This window comes from Urocitellus parryii, chromosome 11 (genome assembly GCF_045843805.1).
Source record: "Urocitellus parryii isolate mUroPar1 chromosome 11, mUroPar1.hap1, whole genome shotgun sequence".
NCBI classification, from domain to species: domain Eukaryota; kingdom Metazoa; phylum Chordata; class Mammalia; order Rodentia; family Sciuridae; genus Urocitellus; species Urocitellus parryii.
Genome location: NC_135541.1, coordinates 45,167,938 through 45,187,756, shown reverse-complemented (window position 1 = coordinate 45,187,756; position 19,819 = coordinate 45,167,938). Strand labels below are relative to the sequence as shown.

Sequence of the window (19,819 nt, the reverse complement as noted above, 5' to 3'; positions counted from 1 at the left end):
GCAATATTTAAGAGGAACACTACCACAATAAGCCAAGGTATTTTTCTTAGTTTCATCATAATTTCAGTAATCAGTCAATATGCATTAGGAACCAATCATTCTGGACACTATGAGATTACAGTGGCATAAGAGACCACTATCTATTTTATGGACAAAGTCAGTTTCAATGGTAAACACTGAGGTTATTTAACAGAACAGCAAAATGGTGAAGAATATGAACGCTTTTCTGGAGATAAGATAGATATAATGATACCCAAAAGGAGTTAGTAATGAACTAACATAGAAACCAACTATCCTAAAAACAAACAAACAAAACATAGATAGATATAATGATACCCAAAAGGAGTTAGTAATGAACTAACATAGAAACCAACTATCCTAAAAACAAACAAACAAACAAACAACAACAAAACACCTGGGTTGTGATTGAATCTCAGTGTGCCTCAGTGGAAGAGTTTACTATCTGTGCCACCTCAGTCACTTAGCTTTTCTGAGCCAATTTCCTTCTCTCTAAAATGGGGATGATAACAATCTACTTCAAAGCGCTGTTGTGAAGATAACACACATAAAATCATGCGTGTAAAACTTCGATCTGGTGCCTGGTTATGCACCACAAGTCGACTATTACTATTACTTCTGCAGGAGCAAAGTCTTTTCTGGCCCCTTTTCTATAAAAAACAAAAAACAACCCCCCCCCATTGTTCCTCCAGTTAGACCCCACTCCAGCGGTCGAGGCAGAAAAGTGCTTTCAAGCGCTGCAGGAACACAGATCCAGCCTTCCCGAGCGGCAAAGCACAGCCCCCTCAGCAAAGCCCATCTTCCATTTCCTTTCCTTCCTTTTCGGGAAAGCCAGGCTCCCCCCACGCGTTTGGTTATCTTATTTTCCTGACGCGCAAGGTCGCTGCCCCCTTGGGCTTCTCTCGGCGGTCTTCCCAACTGTGAGGGCCAGCGACAGTGAGGCGGCGGGGGCCGGCGTCCTGGTCCCTACACGCCCCCTTCTTGCTCTAGGCTACCGCCGGCCGAAGCCGCCCACCGGAGCCTGGGCTCCTGCCGGGATTGACGCGCTGGGGGAGGAGCGGTTTGTCAGTGCGCGCCTCTAAGGAGCTTTACGGCAGGACTCGTTCCCGGCTCCGGCCGCCAGCCCCAGCCTCCAGGGTCCGGAGCCGGGACTGGCGGAGGCCGCGAGGGAGGGAGCGCGAGCGAGGAGGCCCGCGCCCAGCCGCCGCCGCAGCCACAGCAGCCATGGCCGAGCGCCGCGCCTTCGCCCAGAAGATCAGCAGGTACATCCCGGGCGTTGGGAGCGCCGCCGCGGCCGGACGAAGAGGCGCAGAGCCCTCCCGGCCGGGCCTAGGAGGAGGGTGGGTGTGGCGACGCGGGCGCCGGCGCCAGCGCGGGGATCCCGCGGCCCGGCCAGGCTGGCGGAGGGCGGAGGGGTTGCGGGGTGCTCGGGCGCCGCCGAGGCCTCCTGACGCCCTGCGACCCTGGCCTTCAGCCCTGGCCCGCTCTGGCTGCAGAGGCGGGGGACGGCGCGCTCGCCTCTGCCGGCTCCGCGGCCGCGCGGGCCTGGAGTTTTGAGGCGGTTCATGGAGGGCGGGTGGGGGAGCTCGGCGTCCGACAGCCGGCACTGCCCAAATTCTTTGTGTCCCCACCCCCGGAGTGCCGGGGCCCGCCGCTGCGTTTGGCCCCCCTTCCCTCTCTCCCCCCGCCTCCCGGTGATCCCGGAGGGTACGGGGTCCGCCCTCCTCCACCCCAACAAAAGGAGCGGCGCGCGGCGGGCGAGCGGGTGGGAGGCCGCTGCTCCTTCACGTCTCGCACCCAACCGGGGAAATCTGACAGGCACCCTCCCTGCGCCCAGGGGCCCGGTTCACAGTGGGTTTGCGCACCCAGATTTTAGACATGTGGCTGCAATGAAAAGTTGAGGATACGGTGTGCAGCCCCGGATCTAGGACAACGTTATTAGTTAGCATGTGAATTTAAATGTGCCCCTGTGTTTCTCATAGCCTCAGAGAAGATGGATGATAGACAGTGTGCTTTGGACGTTGCCCTTGCCATCCTAGTATAGGAGTCTGGAAGTAAGCAAGTGATCAAGGTTGAGGTTTCCAAGCATTTACCCACTTGTAGTGGTTTGGTTGCCACTTTTCTTTCCACTCTCCAAAGTGAAATTGACTTATGGTGGGAGGAGTCCAATATTTGTAGAATTTCATTGTAGAATGTACTTATGTATCAGGCACTAGATATTTTAAAAATATAATTATTATTTTTTAAAATTTCTGGTTGGATAATATATATATATATATATAGCTTAGGATTAAGCCCAGTGCCTCGCACGTTACCTCTGAGCCACAACCCCAGCCCAGGCATTAGACATTTATTTTATTTTAATAAAATCATATTTTTGTGGATTATGATGTTCCAAGAAAGGAAACATGCTAGTGAAATACTTTTTTAAAAAATATTTTTTAAGATGTTGATGGGCCTTTTTTTTATTCATTTATTTAGCTGTAGTGCTGAGAATCGAACCCATAGCCTCACACATGCTAGGCAAGTGCTCTACCACTGAGCCATAACTCCAGCCCCTGAAATACTTTTTTTTGACCTTTTTTTTCCCTGTGGCTCTGAATCTTTTTGGTTTGCTAACATTTCCTAAACGTTTTTAATTTTTTTTAGTGTTGGATGGACACTATATCTTTATTTTATTTATTTATTTTTATGTGGTGCTGAGTATCCAACCCAGTGCCTCACATGCTAGGCAAGCGCTCCACCGCTGAGCCACAACCCACTCCCCCCCACCCCCGCCCCCGCCCCCACAAAGGTTTTTGAACAATCAAAAAAGACCTAAGAAAACTACTTGACCTCTGTAATGTTAACTCTCTTTTGGCATGTTTTTCATTTAAAACTAACATCTTTTTTTTAATATAAACTCTTATGTTTTTTTGTTTTCCAAGTTTTAAAACAGATTTAATTTTCTTCTTTGGAAAAGTATTAAGTACTTAGGAGCATAATTGTACTGTCGTACATTGACATGGGTTCAAAATCCTGCTATTTTCTAACTTGGGATCTTGTTCAAGTTGATGAACTCTATTAAGTTTTAGTTTCCTCATCTGAAAAATGGGAATAATAATAGTACCTAGGTCATAGGGTTATGTGAGCATTAAGTGGTCTAATTTGAAGATTGCTGTGAATGCTTATAATACCAATCTCCAGAAGCTGAAGAAGGACAATCACAAGTCCCAGCCTGCCTCAGGAATTTACTGATACCCTGTCTCAAAAATAAAAGGGATGGGGCTGGGGATGTGGCTCAGCGGTAGCGCGCTCGCCTGGCATGCGTGCGGCCCGGGTTCGATCCTCAGCACCACATACCAACAAAGATGTTGTGTCCGCCGAGAACTAAAAAAATAAATATTAAAAATTCTCTCTCTCTCTCTCTCTCTCTCTTAAAAAAAAAATAAAATAAAATAAAAGGGAGTTCAGTGGTAGAGCACCACTGGGTTCAATCTCTAGTCAAAAAAAAAAAAAAAAAAAAACCAAGCTAAACCAAAACAGATAAACAAACAAAAAAAACCCCAAACCCAAAAAACAAAAAAAACAAACAAAAAAAATTTGTGAAGTGCTTTAGTATAGAGTATGGCCTATACTAGCTATCTTTGAATACTTGTAATAGTATACCCTAGGAAGTTGGGATAGGAAATCATTACTTTTGTTTTCATACATAACTGGTTTTTGCTTCTAAAGGCAATGCCATTAAAAAAAAAAGATTTATTAACTGACACCTTTTTATATTAGTTTTTCTTTAATAGAATCAAAGTTTATCTCTGAAAACATTGTGCTGATCAAGTAAGTGCACATTAGAGAGTAAGATATCAAATATATACAATGTCTGTGCTCTACTAATGGAGTTTGTCATCAGATGGTATAGGAACAACACCAAGAAAAAAGATAATGGGTTGTGCAAAACAGCCCCAAATGCAAATGAGGATTGCCTTATAAAGTTATAATATTAAGGCAATGGGGATGTAGAGATAGGCACTCCTTAGAGAGACACCTAGGGTGTATACATGGCAGTGATTAATGATTGATTGGATATGGAAGGTGAGGAAGATTGAGGAGACATCCAGTTTTCAACTTGGGTAACCAGGTGGATGATAGAGGCAGTTACTGAGGTAAGGGAGTATAGGAGGAAGAAGGAATTTGAGAATGGGAAATGAGGTTGGATGGAAATGATGATTTAGTTTGGAACATATTGATTTTGAGGGGCTGATGAATCATTTAAAGAGAAACATCTATTAAGTTATTGGTGCAGTTTAAGGCACTGAAGATTGGGCCGGAAATCTAGATCGGGAATCATTATTAAGTAGATTGTAGTTGAGCTTAGTTGAAGCCAGGGAAGCCAATAAGATTGTTCTGGGAGAATGTGCAGACTTGATTTGGAGGGAAGACCAAGGAGAGAACTGCAGTAGACAATGATTATCTGCTCATTGTGAATAAAAGGTACTTTCCTCCTTATTACCAAATATGATTGAATGACAATTCTGAATAGATTCTCATTCTGCTTCTGATTTTCCTATTAGAGGGGGCAAAGCAGAAAATCTGGAGATAAACTTTTTGGTAGACTGGCATTGCCACTCATTGAATAAACTTGGGCAAATTACTTGACTCTACTTATACCTCATTTTCCCTGTCTAAAAATGGGGCTAATAGTAGAATTTATCTCAGGATTTTTGTGAGGATTAAAACAGTAAACACCTCTAAAGTACATTGATTATAGCAGTGCTTTGTACATAATAAGTACTAAGTATTGACTTTTTTATTACAATATTTATAATGTGGTTTGGGACCTTTTGGAAGTGGTAATCCTTTTCATGTTGTACATATATGAAATTTGTTGCTCTGTAAGTAGCCTGTTGCTGGGCACAAATCACGAGCCACTCAAGCAGGAACAAACTTTATTTCTGAACTCAACGCGGCCCTTCCAGGCACACCACACACCAACTGGAACTCCCTCCACCGGAACCTCACCAACCAACACGAACTCCCCAGGAATCCCTCGAGAACTCCAAAGTAGTGGGCGCCCTAGGATAGCAGGGGTCTATATACAATTGAATACACAGCCTGTTTCAATCCAGGATCATCCAGTCATAGCAATTATACACAGTTTAACTTAATTATCATCATCTTAATGGCTCCCCTCTCAACCATTACTTCAGGCAAAAATGCCAGGGGCCATTCCAACTGGGCTGTGGCTCTCAACACTGTTTGAAACTTTTTTTTTTTTTTTTAACTATTTTTACTTTAAAAATAACTATACTGATCTCTTTTCTGGATCAGTTTTTTTTTTTTAAACACTTTGCATTTAGTGCTATTATTTTTTGAGTCTTATTTAGTGATATCTGAATGTTCTTTATTCATGTATCACTAATAAAACTACTTACCTCAGCTCCTCATAGAAAGGAGCATATCAAGTAATTGCCTTTTTGTCTGTTTTTTGAGGTTAAGGCCCATTCATTTATGTTGACTGTAGATTAATGACCTAGGATTTTATTTGGATGATTTTGTCTTATCACTTCATATTCAACAGGAGGATGAACACTTTACCCACTAATGCACTTTTTACTTCCTTTTCATCTTCATAACCCAGCGAGGCAGAGGTACATAGTAAAGTATATGGGCTCTGGGGTCAGATTGCACAGGTTGAAATTCTGCTTATACCAAAAATAGTTGTGTATTTCTGAGCAAGTGATATAATCTCTCTGTGTGTTGATTTCCTCATCAGAAAAGTGGGGATTAAAAACCTCCATAAAATTAAAGTTAGAATTGAATGAAACATAACACTTATAACGGTGCCTGGTACATAAGCATTCAAAAAATCTTAGCTACTGCTATTATTATGTGTATATTATTTGCTATTGTTACTACTACCATATTCCACATCAGGAATTAAGGCTTTTAAAGAATGGTATTATTTGCCTAAATTGGTATTCAAACTTTAGTCTTTGGATTTCAGATATTACACTCTTTTTTTTGTTGACTATATTTTCTTTCTGTAACACATTTTCCATGGTAGTTTCTTTCAGGCTTTCTAACACTATGACTGTTAGCATCCCAAAAGTTATGTTTTTTTTTCTTAGTCTTCCCTTTGTTGATTGAGTATTGTTTTGCTGCCTAAGTAGCAGAATTTATGAATTATTTTTTTTGTCAGATCTTCATTTCTGGATATGGGCTTATTTAACTCAACTCAGTTTTTAGTCTTGTAGCTGTTAATAACTGGGTGGATGGTCCCAGTTTTTCAGTCTGCAGAATCCACTTTGTTCAATGCATAGTTCCATATGTTATCAACTGCTTCATTGCTGCCTGTTTTTCTATTTGGACACATGCAACTCCCTGTTTTTTTTGTTGTATATGATACTGGAGTCCTTGGGTGGGAGGCCCTGCCTGGCTTCTGGGGTCTCAAAAGACCAGGCTGGACTACCTGTTCAAATATGCCAGTCAAAGAGATGAGTAGTCAAGGGCAAGAAAGGAGCTTTAATCAGGAGCCACACCGGGAAGAACAGATCTAGTAGTTCAGTGACCAAAGATCTTTCTTAAAGGCACTCACAAAGAAAAAGGTAAGGATTGAAGGTTTGCATGACTTGGGGTTTGTATAGTTGGCAGAGTAGGTCATCTTGGTTAGGACATGGTCTAGTTGATTATTATCTCAGGACTGCTTCTGTGAAGCTCTGGGAAGGTCATCATCACTTGAGAGGGTGATTTGGTTCCCCAAATGAGAAGATTGCCCTTGCTTAGGGAGGCAGCTTTGGTTCAGTGATGGGGTAGTTGCTTCTGCATAGGTGGACAATCTCAGAGTGGTCTATTCTGCTAGGCTCCCTGTTACTTATGAGTAGCTTATCAATCAGATTTGTGGTTCCTGGAATCTAAGGTAAAGGTGAAAGAAAGTGGCTCAGAAGAAAAAAGTTAGAGGCAAATGGAATTAGAGAGGGACAGAATGGAGTGTACTTCCTCCATATTGATTTTACTTTTTTTTTGGTGATGCAGGGGATCAAACCCAGGACCTCACTTATGCCAATCAAGTGCTCTTCCACTATGCAAAACCCCCAGGCATTATATCACTGATTTGTAGTGCTGAATATCTAACATATTTTTTGCTCCTGAGCTACATAGTAGTGTCAGAGGGAGACTAGAACAGTTAAGAGTTGGCCGTTTATGAATTAATGTCTTATTTTGAATGAGGTTCAATCCATATCATTTTTTTGTTTCCCTACTTCATCTTTTACTGAAAAGTTTTGAGTTCAACACAGGTTGTTCATTTTAACCTAAGCATACTACTGTTTCAATATGTCATTTAATCATCATTCCCTTGAACTTGAAAGATCTCTTCTCCCTAAAATTTACTCATTTTTTTTGACTTTGAAACCTTTTCATTGCCATTTGCCAAAGAACTTGATTCTGTATTTTCCCCTTTTCTGACATCGCTCACGTGTGTGTGCATGTTCGTATATGCATGCATGTGTTTTGCTGGGGATGAAACCTGGGATCTTGCATGCAGAACTCTTGATCTATCACTGAACTACACACTTTTTAGCCTCTTTAATTTATTCCTCTAATAGATCTTTCCCTTCAATCATAAGAATTATCTTATGATTACCTTTCTCTTTATAAAACAAAGAACTGTCAACCAGTCATTCCTTTTTCTTTTCTAGTCACATTGCTCCTATGTATGTGGTACATTCATGACTACTTGCTGTTTGTTTTCCTCCTCATACATCCTTGAACCATATGGATATGCTGACCTTATGTAGATTTGAGTTACAGAACTCTTGAGGGTTGAGAATATTTGACTTTTTTCTTTTCCTTATACTGATTTCATGAGATACTTTTTAAAGAAAAACCTCTCTTGTTCTCTCTACTGCCTGTACCTCCATTTTTATACTACTTTTGAGAGCTCTTTAATGGCAGGTCTAGGTCTTGACTTTTTTTTTTCCTAAAATTTTTTTTTTTAAGTTGTTGATGGACCTTTATTTTTATTTATTTATATGTGGTGCTGAGAATTGAACCCAGTGCTTTACACATGCTAGGCAAGTGCTCTACCACTGAGCTATAATCCCAGCCCCCTAGGTCTTGACTTTTTATCTCTAGAGCTTAGCAGAGTCTTGTGGATACTAAATACATAAGAAGTGTTTGAACAAATGCCCACCTGCCTCTTTGGGGCATGTTTCATTAGCTGATCTGGTTTCACCATCCTCTAATTTGGGTATGTTGCACAGTCTCCCTCCAATGTGGCTTTTATGATGGCCTTTTCTTCAGGAGTGCTTTCTTGTGTCAGATCTGAACTTTTGCTTGTATTTTGAGGTAATCACAATCTGGTCTTTCTCTAGGGCTAATTCTATAGTTTACACTTTCTCCTCCAGTCAGTCTGGTTATTTTCATTGTATAATAACCCATAAATGCTGTGCTCATTTACATTAGTATAAGTCTTCTGCTCTTCTTTCTTTTTGATATAGCTTTCTTCTTTTGAATGTCTTGCCCATTCTTTAGACTGTCCTGACTTTTGGAATAACCATCGCATTTGTATTTACCACCTATGAATGCATTTCTAAGCAATATAATTTTTTTTTCTGGTTTTGGAGGTATTTGAACAGAATTATATGGCACGTTTGTATGTTTTCTGTCTTGTTTCTTTGCTCAAAGTTATATTTACAAGATTCATTCATTATATTGTGACTTGTTGAAATTACAGTATTTTGTTGTATAAATATACCACAATTTATTTGTTCTATAGTAGATGAACATTTGGATTAGTTTCTTTTTTTCATGGTTCTGTGGATTATGCCCTGAGTCCCTCACATACTAGGCAAGTGCTGTACCACTGAACTGTATCTCCATCCCTGTTTCCAGTTTTTGACTATTGACTATTGGAAAGAATATTGTTAAGAGTATTGTAATACATATATTCTGGTACAAATATGCACGAGTTTCTCTAGGGTGTACTCAACTGTGGAATTGCTGGGCCATGGATACTTATTGCTCATCATAACAGTGTACTTATCATCAAGTTTATTTGGTGATGCCACACTTTTCCAGAACTATTACCTCTGTTATAAAGTTTTCTTATTTGTGGGTCTTTTCTGGGTTCTCTATTTTGTTCCACTAGTCTGGTTTTATGTCTTTTCACCAGTTGTAACTGATCTCAATTATTGTCAGCTTTGAGATTTAGTAGACCAACTCCTCCCCCACTTTAAAAAAAGCATCTTGGCTGTTCTTAGCCCTGTGAATATACCAGAATAAAATAAAATACTGGGATAAAAAAATAAAAACTAAAAACCTGATAAAATTTGATTGAGATTGCATTTAATTTATACATAAATTTGGTGGAGAAATGATATTCTTTCAATATTAAGTTTCCAATTCATGATTCATTGTGTATCTCTCCACTTTTTGAGGTCTCTATTTTGTACAATGAAATTTTATAGTTTTCTCCATAAGGTTCTATTTTTAGTTAGATTTATTCCTAGGTATATACCAACTTTTTTATCCAGGTGTACATTGCTAAATTCATGTTAATTTTAAAAGTGAATCTAGATTCCTTTGTTTTTTCTATGTAGACAACCATATCATCTGGGAATCACAAATTTTTATTTCTTTCAAACCCTTAAGCCCTATTTTTTTTTTTTTTTGTCCTTTAGACAGTTTGCTGTACTTTAGATCATGACTGTCCCCTAAATGACCAAGTGTTAAAGGCTTGGTCCCCAGGTTGGTACTATTGGGAAGTGATGGAACTCTTATGAAGTGAGGTCTACTGGAAGGTATTTAGGTTATTGGAGGTTGATCTTGAAGAGGGTGATACAGCCCTAGTCTTTTCCATATTCTCTCTCTCTCTTTTTTTTTTTTTTTTGTTTCCTGGCTTTGAGGTAAGCAATTTTGCTCTTCCAGATACTCCTTCCATGATATACTGCCTTATCCCACTCCCAAAGCAAATGTTCCAACTGATCATGGACTAGAACTTCCAAAACTGTAAACAAAAACAAATCTTTTTTCTTTATAAGTTGATTATCTCAGTTTATTTAATAGTGATGAAAATACAATATACTATGAACTTGTATTACTGTGCAGATTATTCCCATTTCTATTCAACGTTGTATTTATATTGAGCATTCTTGGTTTTTTTATGATCTTAAAAGGAAAACTTTTTATGTTTCACTACTGAGCTTAATGATTGCTGAGAGTTTTTGGTAGATTTTAGGGAATTCAATTCTTTCAGGGTGGATTCCCTAGAAACATTCCCTAGAAACAGAGTCTGAGATATGGCTTAAGAATTGATGCTTTATTTGGGAAGTACAATCCCAGGGCATCTGGAATGATTGAAAAGGGAAGTGAGACAGAGAAAGATGGGAAACAAAGTAAGGCAGTTCCATATGTTTTTGGCCACTGCTTCACAAAGAGCTAGAGAGAGATTGCTTGGCGGGTATGCATGCCTGGCCATATCTCTGGAAAGAGGAATGATTCCACAGATTAGTATATAGGAGTATAGAAAAAAAAAAAGGAATTTATTTGCCTCTTCTGTATTCCAGTCAATTAAATCTCTACAGAGAGTTAATTCCCCTTACTTCATTTGGATCCCTTTGGCAGTTGTTCTGGAAGTCTCACTACTTTTTCAATGTCTTTTTATCATGGGAATTTTTTTGGGGGAGGGGTGCATTGATGCCAACTCAGATTAATTTACACACACAAGTGTTCACTCATGTGGCTGAATACCTTGGGTTTAGTGGTACAAATGATGTAAACAGGCCTGTTATCTTCATTTTTTTGGATAGATTTTTTTATGAAATGATTTTATTCTGAGATTTGACTGTCGGTCCTGGGCCGTAATCCCACCAGCAGAAAAGATTCAAAGGCTTGATTATTGGTCTGCCTTGGGTCACATGTCCTCTATTTAGGGATCTAGAGTTATCTGCTCAGTCTTAAGTCTCATGCCCTTCTATACAACATGGGAGGGAGATATGATTGGGTCAGCCCCTACCAAATCTCAAGGAATGAGTTTGTTACCAGAATGAAAGGGTTTCTAATGTAAAGAGGAAGATGAGCATTCTGGTCACATCAAAACAACCGATGTTCTTTAAAATCAGTCATTTTAAGTTCCACATCGCTATAATTATTTAAATCTATGGCTATATAGCTAGCTTTCCTATCTGTAATTTAAATGGAGCTGGTGGAATACAATACAATATTACTTATGAAAGCTGGTTGTGGATTCCCTGTTCCTCTATTTTTTTTTATAAAAGTTTAGCTCAGACCTTAATGCTAGGTCATAGCCTTCCCAAGAACATCTGCCAGTTTTTTATTTGAATTTTGGCATTCTCATGCTTTCTTCTGCATCTGTGTTCACCAGAAAACTGAATTAATTCCTTCACTCATATTAAGCATTTAATGATTTTGTAATTTTTGCTAATGATACAGGGATTGTGGTGCAGAGTTTTGCAGCTCTTCCACCATGGTTCTTTCTCTAACTAATACAGTTTCTTTCCCTTATCTACACAGAAGAATCCCAACTATACCCAGGTTCTTTAAAAAACAACAACAACAACAAAAATACATCTTTACTGAGGTACATTTTATTTACCATAAAATTCATCCACTTAAAATATACAAGTAAGTGATTTTTAGTGAGTTTATAATTACAGATCCATCATCCAAAACCCAGCTTTAGATAATTTTTTACCACCTCCCCCCAAATCCTTTGTTTTAGTTTTTGGCTATTCCTCATTTCTACCATAATTCTCAGGTAACCCACTAATCTACTTTGTTGCTTTCTAGATTTTCCTTTCCTGAACATTTCATGTAAATGGAGTCATATGATATGTAGCTTTTTGTGTCTGATTTCTTTTAATTAATGTGCTATTTTTATGGTTCATCTATATTGTAGCATGTATCTGTACTTCATTCTTTTTATGACTAAATATATTCCACTGTATGTAGCACATTTTGTTTGTCTATTCATCAGTTGATGGATATTTAGACTATCTACTTTTGGCTATTGTGACTAGTACTTCTGTGAACATTTGCTGGCAGACTTTTGTTCAAACACTTGTTTTCAGTTCTTGTGGATATGCACCTAGGAATGGAATTGCTGGGTCACATGGTAATTTATGTTTAATTTTTTTTCAGGAACTGCCAAATTATTTAACAATGACTGTGCCGTTCTACATTTCTATCAGCAGTGTGTGAGGGTTCTTATTTCTCTATATCTTTGTGTATTTTTATTATTCTCCTTTTAAAAAATACTTTTTAAATTTTGATATGAGGGATTGACCCCATGGGGGCTTAACACTGAGCCATATCCCAAACCCCCTCTCCTGCCAAATAGTTTTAGGTGTAGATGGACAAAATAACTATTTATTTTTTATGTGGTACTGAGGATTGAACTCGGTGCCTCACATGTGCAAGCTTTCTATCACTGAACCCACAACCCAGTCCCCAAGCCCTTTTTATGTTTCATTTTATTTTAGTTTTGGTACTAGAGATTGAACCCAGGGACACTTAACCACTGAGCCACATTCCCAGCCCCTTTAAAAAATAATAATAATTATTATTATTTTTGGAGACAGGGTCTTGCCAAGTTGCTTAGGGCTTCATTAAGTTGCTGAGACTGGCTTTGAACTTGTGATCCTCCTGCTTCAGCCTCCTGAGTTGCTAGGATTACAGGCGTGCCCCACCATGCCTGACTGTCCTTTTTTGATTATAGATAGTCTGATGAGTGATATTTCATTGTGCATTTCACTAATGACCAGTCATATTTTTATGTGCTTATTGGCTTTTCACATATTTTCTTTGCTGAAATATCTATCAGGTCTTTTGCTTATTTTAAATTGGATTACTTACCTTGATTCCAAATTGCAAAAGTTCTTTTTTTATGTTTTTTTTTTTAAATTAGAGTTTTGTTGCTATACATAGTAGTTGGATTCATCCTAACAAACTCATACATGCATGGAAAGCTATACATAGTAGTTGGATTCATCCTAACAAACTCTTACATGCATGGAAATTGATTTCAGTTCATCACTCCTTCCTTTTCCCATCCCCTTTTCCTTCCAATCCTCCTTCCCTTTTCCCCTGACCTTCCTCTGCTCTACTAGGCTTCCTTTTGCTTATCTATTAATTTGTATTTGATTGTTTCTTTTTGTTATCTTATCCTTCCCTCCCTGTTTCTCTAGCTTCTGCATGAGAAAAAACATTTGACCTTTGAGTTTCTTGAGTTTTGTCTAATTTCACTTAGCATGATATTCTCCATTTCCATCCGTTTACTGGCAAATGCCATAATTTCATTCTTTTTTTAATGGCTGAGTAGAACTCTACTGTGTGTGTGTGTGTGTGTGTATCACAATTTCTTAAACCATTTATCTATTGACAGGCATCTGGGTTGATTCCATAATTTAACAATTGTAAATTGTGCTGCTATAAACATTGTGGCTGTGTTGCTTTATATGCCAATTTTAAATCTTTTGGGAAAATACCCAGGAGTAGGATAGCTGGGTCATATAGTGGTTCCATCCCTAGTTTTCAGAGGAATCTCCAAACTGCTTTTCAGAGTGGCTGCACTAGTCTTCAGTCCCACCACCAATGTATAGGTGTTCCTTTTCCCCCACAACTTCGCCAGCATTTATTGTTGTTCATGTTCTTAATCATTGCCATTCCGACTGGAGTGAGATGAAATCGTAGTGTAGTTTTGGTTTGTGTTTCCCTGATTGCTAGAGATATTGAACATTTTTTCATGTATTTTTTGGTCTCTTACGTTTTTTTCTGTTGAGAAGTTTCTGTTTAGTTCTTTTGTCCATTTGTTGATTAGGTTATTTGTTTTTTTTTTTTTTTGAGTTCTTTGTATATTTTGGGGACTGTATGTTCTCACTCATGGAAGTTAAAAAAATTGATTTCAAAGAAGTGAAGAGTAGAATATGCTCAATAGGGGAAATGAGGCAGTGGGGTGGGGTAGAGGTCGGTTGGATAACTTATACTGTTCAACCCCAGGGCTTTGATCCCAAAGAAAGAACTTGGGGACTCAGTGGAGAGGATTTGGACATTTTATATTATTACACACTCTGTGGTAGGAGGCTGGGACAAAAATGGAGTGCTGCCCTGCATCTATGAGCCGGGAGAATGTATAAGGGATAGATCACATGCTGACTGGGCAAACATTTCTGTCAAATGTTTTATAAGTACCTGACTTCACAACCAGAGTCTTTGTGCTTTGATGCCCACCTACACGCTGACGATTATGGAAGTGACCAATTTCCCTCCTCCTTGCCCCCTGACACATTCCTGGGAATCCTTCTTGTTTACCTTTAGAAACATTGAGCCTTCTAACACTGACTTACATTTACCCCAACAGCTACCAAAATACAGTTACACAGAAGGAATAGGTTCTAATTTTCTACAGCACAGAACAGTGACTGTAGCTCACAACAATTTATTACGCATTTTGTAAAGAACTAGAAGAGAGAAGTTTGAAGGTTTCCAACACAAAGAAATAGTAAATGTTTAAGTAGATTGAAATCCTAATTATCCTGGTTCGATCATTCTGGATTTTTTTTTTTTTGCATTTCCACAATGTATATATGTATTGAGTTAAAAGAAAATTAGTTGACGATAAATGTGAGAGAATATTTCATGACATTCTATTGTTTTATTGATCTGCCTCCCTATACTATAACTGTTCTGATTACTGTTGCTTTATAGTAAGTTTTGAAATATGTTGAGTCCTCCAGCTTATAACTTCTATTTCAAATTTGTTTTGGCTATTCTGGATTTTTTTGCATTTCTATATACATTTTAGGATCAATATCAATATAAAGTTTTCCAGTTTCTACAAAAATCTTGTTGGAATTTTGATAGAGGTTGCCTCTGTCAGTCAGTCAGTTTGGAGAGACTACTCTTTGAACAAATTAAGTCTTTCAGTTCATTGAAATGGAGTTTCTATTCATTTATTCAGATTTTATTTATTCTGAAGTTTTCAATATATAGGCTTGTATTTCTTTTGTGAAATTTATTTCTGTGTATTTTGTTTTAGCTGTATTATGAATGGAATTTTTAAAGAATTGGTTTGTTCATTGCTAGTATTTGTAAATACTATTGATTTTTGAACATTGAACTTGTATCCTCTAGCCTTACTGAACTTGTATATTAATTATAGTAGTTTTTGTGCATTCTTTAGATTTTCTGTATATGGGATAATTTTGTCTATAGTAAGTAAACAGTTTTAATTTCTTCCCTGAATGCCTTTACCTCTCCCCTGCCCCATTTCATTGGCTAGAACCTCCAGTACAGTGTTGAGTAAAGGTAGTAAAATCAGACATCCTTGCTTTCCTCCTGATCTAAGTGGAAAACATTCAGACATTTACCATTAAGTATGATGTTATTTGTAGGCAGATCTGTAGGAAAAGGAAGGAGAGAACAGATTTGAGGAGTATTTAAGAGTTCAAATAAATAGGACTTCACAACTAACTGTATACAGTTTACATCAGGATTCAGTTTGTGTTTGTGGGTACGAAAATTCTGGATTTACTTTTATGAAATAAGGTGGATACATTTATCTCCTTTTGGGAGTATTAAATTTAAAAAAATATATGTATTTTTTTTTTTTGGTGTAGATGGACACAATACCTTTATTTTATTTTTATGTGCTGCTGAGGATCGAACCCAGTGCCTCACGTGTGCCAGGCGAGTGCCTACCACTGAGCACTCCAGCCCCAGCCCAGGAGTATTAACTTTTTATAGTAGAAGATTTTCCCCTCTGTTTTTGGTTGCCAGTTTTAGGTCAGTGTTAACATTCACAGATGCTAAATTTTTGAACATTTTTGTAATTACAATTTAATATATTACATGAAGTATGAAATAATATTATTACCATGTGTCAGTTGAGGAAATTGAGGTAGAGTGAATACTATGGATCACTGTGTTGAAGATGTTTAGGTTTCCCTAATTCAATGCTTTATAAGTCTTTGACTTAAACCTTATCCTAAAAATAGTGTCAAATGGGATACATGAGACATCTGATATCTTTTTTTTTTTTTAAATCTCCTTCAGGAAATGAGCTGGTTTTTAAATGTTAAGATATTATATAGAAGGTCTATTATTCTTTTAAAAAGTTTTTAGTTATAGATAGACAATGTGGTGCTGAGGATTGAACCCAGTTTTGCCTCACATGCGCTAGGCAAGTGTTCTACCACTAAGTCACAATCCCAGCCCTAGAAGGTCTATTATTGTTCTTTAGTTTTTTATGTCAACATGTATGTATTTCAGTTTTCTTTATCCTTTAGTGATTACTCTGGTTCAGTTCTCCATGTTTCTGAAGACTTTAACCAGAACTCTAGCTGACAAGCAACATAAAAATAATGCCTCAAATCTGGGTTTTAATTAGCCATCCATGAAAGATAGTAGACAGATCATAACAGTGACAACAGTCATTGTAACTATTCCTATTAATAATATATTAGTATATATAATAAGCATTTTCACTGGGTATCTTTAATTTACCTCATAGGCTAGGCTTTGGAAAACAGAGAATATAGTTAGAACCATTTATCTTTGGAAACTTACTTCCATGGAAAGAGGCCTTAGGTATCTAGATATGAATTCAAACCCTTCCTCTACGTTTCATAAGATCAGGCAAGTTACTTTATTCTTAAAATTTATCTGAAAGATCTATTTTTTCTCATAATAATAGTGTTATGGTAAGTTTGGAATACAGAAGGCCTAATAGAGAAAATAAAATCACCCATAATTCTCCATTCAGACAAAAATCTCTGTCTTCCTGGTGCTTCCATTCTAGTGATAGTCGTTGTAAAAACTAAAAATAATCATAGTGTCCATCAGGAGAGACTGGATAATAAGTTCCACTTTATTAATAGCATGAGTTCTATAGCAGATAGAAAGGGGATCAGTAGTTAAAACATAGAGTCTCTATATTCAGATCTGGGCTTTATTCCTTATTAGGTATGTGACCATAATGACCTCTTGAAGCTTCAGTATCATTATGTAATACCTACTTCATAGGATTTTTTTCTGAAAATTAAATGATGTTTAGCAGATGGTATGCTGTAAGTACTCCACAAATGTTGCTAGTATTATTATTAGTTTTATGTACTAATGGAGAAAAATTTCCAAGATGTATTATTATATATGATGTAAAGTATCGAGAAAAGATTATTGTTAGGTGCTGTGTATGAACATTAAAAAAAATAAGGATTTCTTATGCTGATGTGTATACATCTTTTTCTTGAAACATACCCAGGAAAATATTAAGTGGTTACACTTGAGGACTACTAGGATTGGGGATTGAAAGTGGTAGAGAGCTGTACATCTTATCCAATTAGGATCCCACTCTTGTGGTTGTACATGATGTAGAAATTCACTGTGGCTAATGCATATATGTACATAGGAAAGTTATGTCAGAATTACTCCACTGTCTTTCCTGTTCCTGACCCTCTCCTTTGTCTTCATTCCCCTTTGTTGTTGTTATATATTTTTTAAAATTTATAATTAATAGACTTTTCTGGGGAGAAGATTTAGGTTTGTGGAAAAATTAGTGGAATGTGTAGATTCCCTCCCTCTCCATGTTTCCCCTATTATTAATATTTTGCATTAGTGTATTACGTTTGTTGTAAATGATGATCAATATTAATATATGTTATTATTAACTAAAGTCCATAGATTACATTAGGGTTCACTCTTTGTGTTGTATATTCTATGGGTTTTGACAACTTATAATGGCCTGTATCCACCATTACAGTATTTTACAGAATAATTTTACTGCCCTAAATATACCTTGCTTTCTACTTACTTATTAATCCTTTCTTCTTCTCCCTCTAACCCCTGACAATCACTGTTTTCTTTCTCCAGTTTTGCCTTTTCTAGTATGTCGTATAGTTGGAATCATATAAAGCCTTTCCAGATTGGCTTCTTTCACTTAGCAATATTCTTTTCATGGCTTGAAAGCTCATTTCTTTCTTTCTTTTTTTTTGTTTTAATTTTTAATTTTTTTTTAGTTATACATGACAGTAGAATGTATTTTGACATATCATACATATATGGAGTATAACTTCCCATTTTTGTGGTTGTACATGATATAGCATTAACAGTGGTCATGTATTCATATATGAACATAGGAATGTTATGTCTGATTCATTCTACTGTCTTTCCCATTCCCATCCTAATCCTACCCCTCCAATCCAATGAACCTCTACCCCTCCCTAGCCATTGTGAGTTAGCATCTGCATATCAGAGAGAACATTCAGTATTTGGCTTTCTGGGATTGGCTTATTTCATTTAGCATCCATTTACCAGAAGATGCCACAAATTCATTATTCTTTATGACTGAGAAGTATTCTGTTATGTGTATGTACCACATTTTCTTTATTCATTCATCGGTTGAAGGGCACCTAAGTTGGTTCCATAGCTTAGCTATTGTAAATTGAACTGGAAAGCTCATTTCTTTATATTGCTGAATAGTATCCTTTTGTATGGCTATACCACAATTTGTTGATCCATTCACTTACTGAAGGACAGATTGATTGCTTCTGAGTTTTGGCATTATGCGTAACGACTTAGCCTTTTAAAACACAGATATGATCTAGTGACCTTCAAGTTACCTATAAAAAAATTGAGCTAATTCAGTATATTGAACCTTAAACAATGATAACTTTTATCTTTGAATCAAAAATTTCTAATTGAATATTCATCTCATAACAGTGCATAGTAAATTTGTGTGGAATGATTAAGTGTAAAAGAAGAAAAAAGATATTAAAGAGAAGTAGGGGGAAAGATTATATATTAAATCTGGATAAATTTTAGAAATTGAGGTTTTCTTGAAACTTACCTGGAAATTCTAATGGGAACCATCATGTTCATGGCTCTGAATTCAACCATTAACTTAAGAGCACTCCAAAACAAATGTCACCAAACTGGCCCAGAAAGTAGGACGTTTGAGTTTGTATCATTTTATGTACTTGGAATGACAGGAAGAAAGTAGGGTTTATTTTGGGGAAAAAAGAACAGAAGACAAGTTTTATAAAAAAATAGAGAAATTTTATAGGGTAGAAACTAGATATTGACATCAGGAATATAATTGCACAAAATCCATAGATGTTAGTCTTTGTTTTGTATTCACAAGTCACATTGTCTGCTTAATAAAACTCTTAACTAATATAATGGAGGACATTATTACAGGATTTAAGAATTACTGAATGTTTTGGTTTATAGTTTGGTGGAATTTGAGGAATATAGAGATTAATGACTTATTAATCCTTTTGAATATCTAAAATATTTTTGTTTTAGAAATGCTATTTATTTAAGTATATCAAAATGCTAGTGTACCCTTAAGAGTTAACAACTACCTTTGAAATCTTGGAAATTCTAAACCCTAATCTTTATTTTCCAAATAAAGGGTTCCAAATCTTCCAAATGAAGATATATCCTTTTTTTTTTCTTGAGTGGGGCGTACCAGGCTGTACCCTAGAAGCTCTCAATCACTGAACCACATCCTCAGCCCTTTTTTATGTTTTATTTTGAGACAGGGTCTTAATAAGTTGCTTAGGGTCTTGCTAATTGCTGAGGCTGGCCTCGAACTTGGGATTGTCCTGTCTCAGCTTCTTGAGTTGCTGGGATTACAGATGTGCGCTACCATAGTCAGCAAGATTTATTTTTAAATTATGGTAGTGCCTTTGTAGTTTGCTCAGTTTGTTAGTAGCACTATATATTTCATAGGGCTTAAACATTCATTTTTTTTTGAGTATCATATGTTAAATATATAGGGCTGGGGTTGTGGCTCAGTGGTAGA

The 19,819-nt window shown here is 37.3% G+C and overlaps 1 protein-coding gene across 1 annotated transcript in view; it reads left to right on the top strand.

Annotated features, from left to right (window-relative positions):
- The first annotated feature begins 1,152 nt into the window (after window positions 1-1,152).
- Window positions 1,153-19,819, top strand: part of Dock7 (dedicator of cytokinesis 7) — a 190,562-nt gene continuing 171,895 nt past the window's right edge. Inside the window, exon 1 of the mRNA XM_026408729.2 lies at window positions 1,153-1,280. Coding sequence (XP_026264514.1) covers window positions 1,243-1,280 — 38 coding nt within the window. The 5' untranslated portion in view covers window positions 1,153-1,242. The remainder of the gene's footprint in view (window positions 1,281-19,819) is intronic.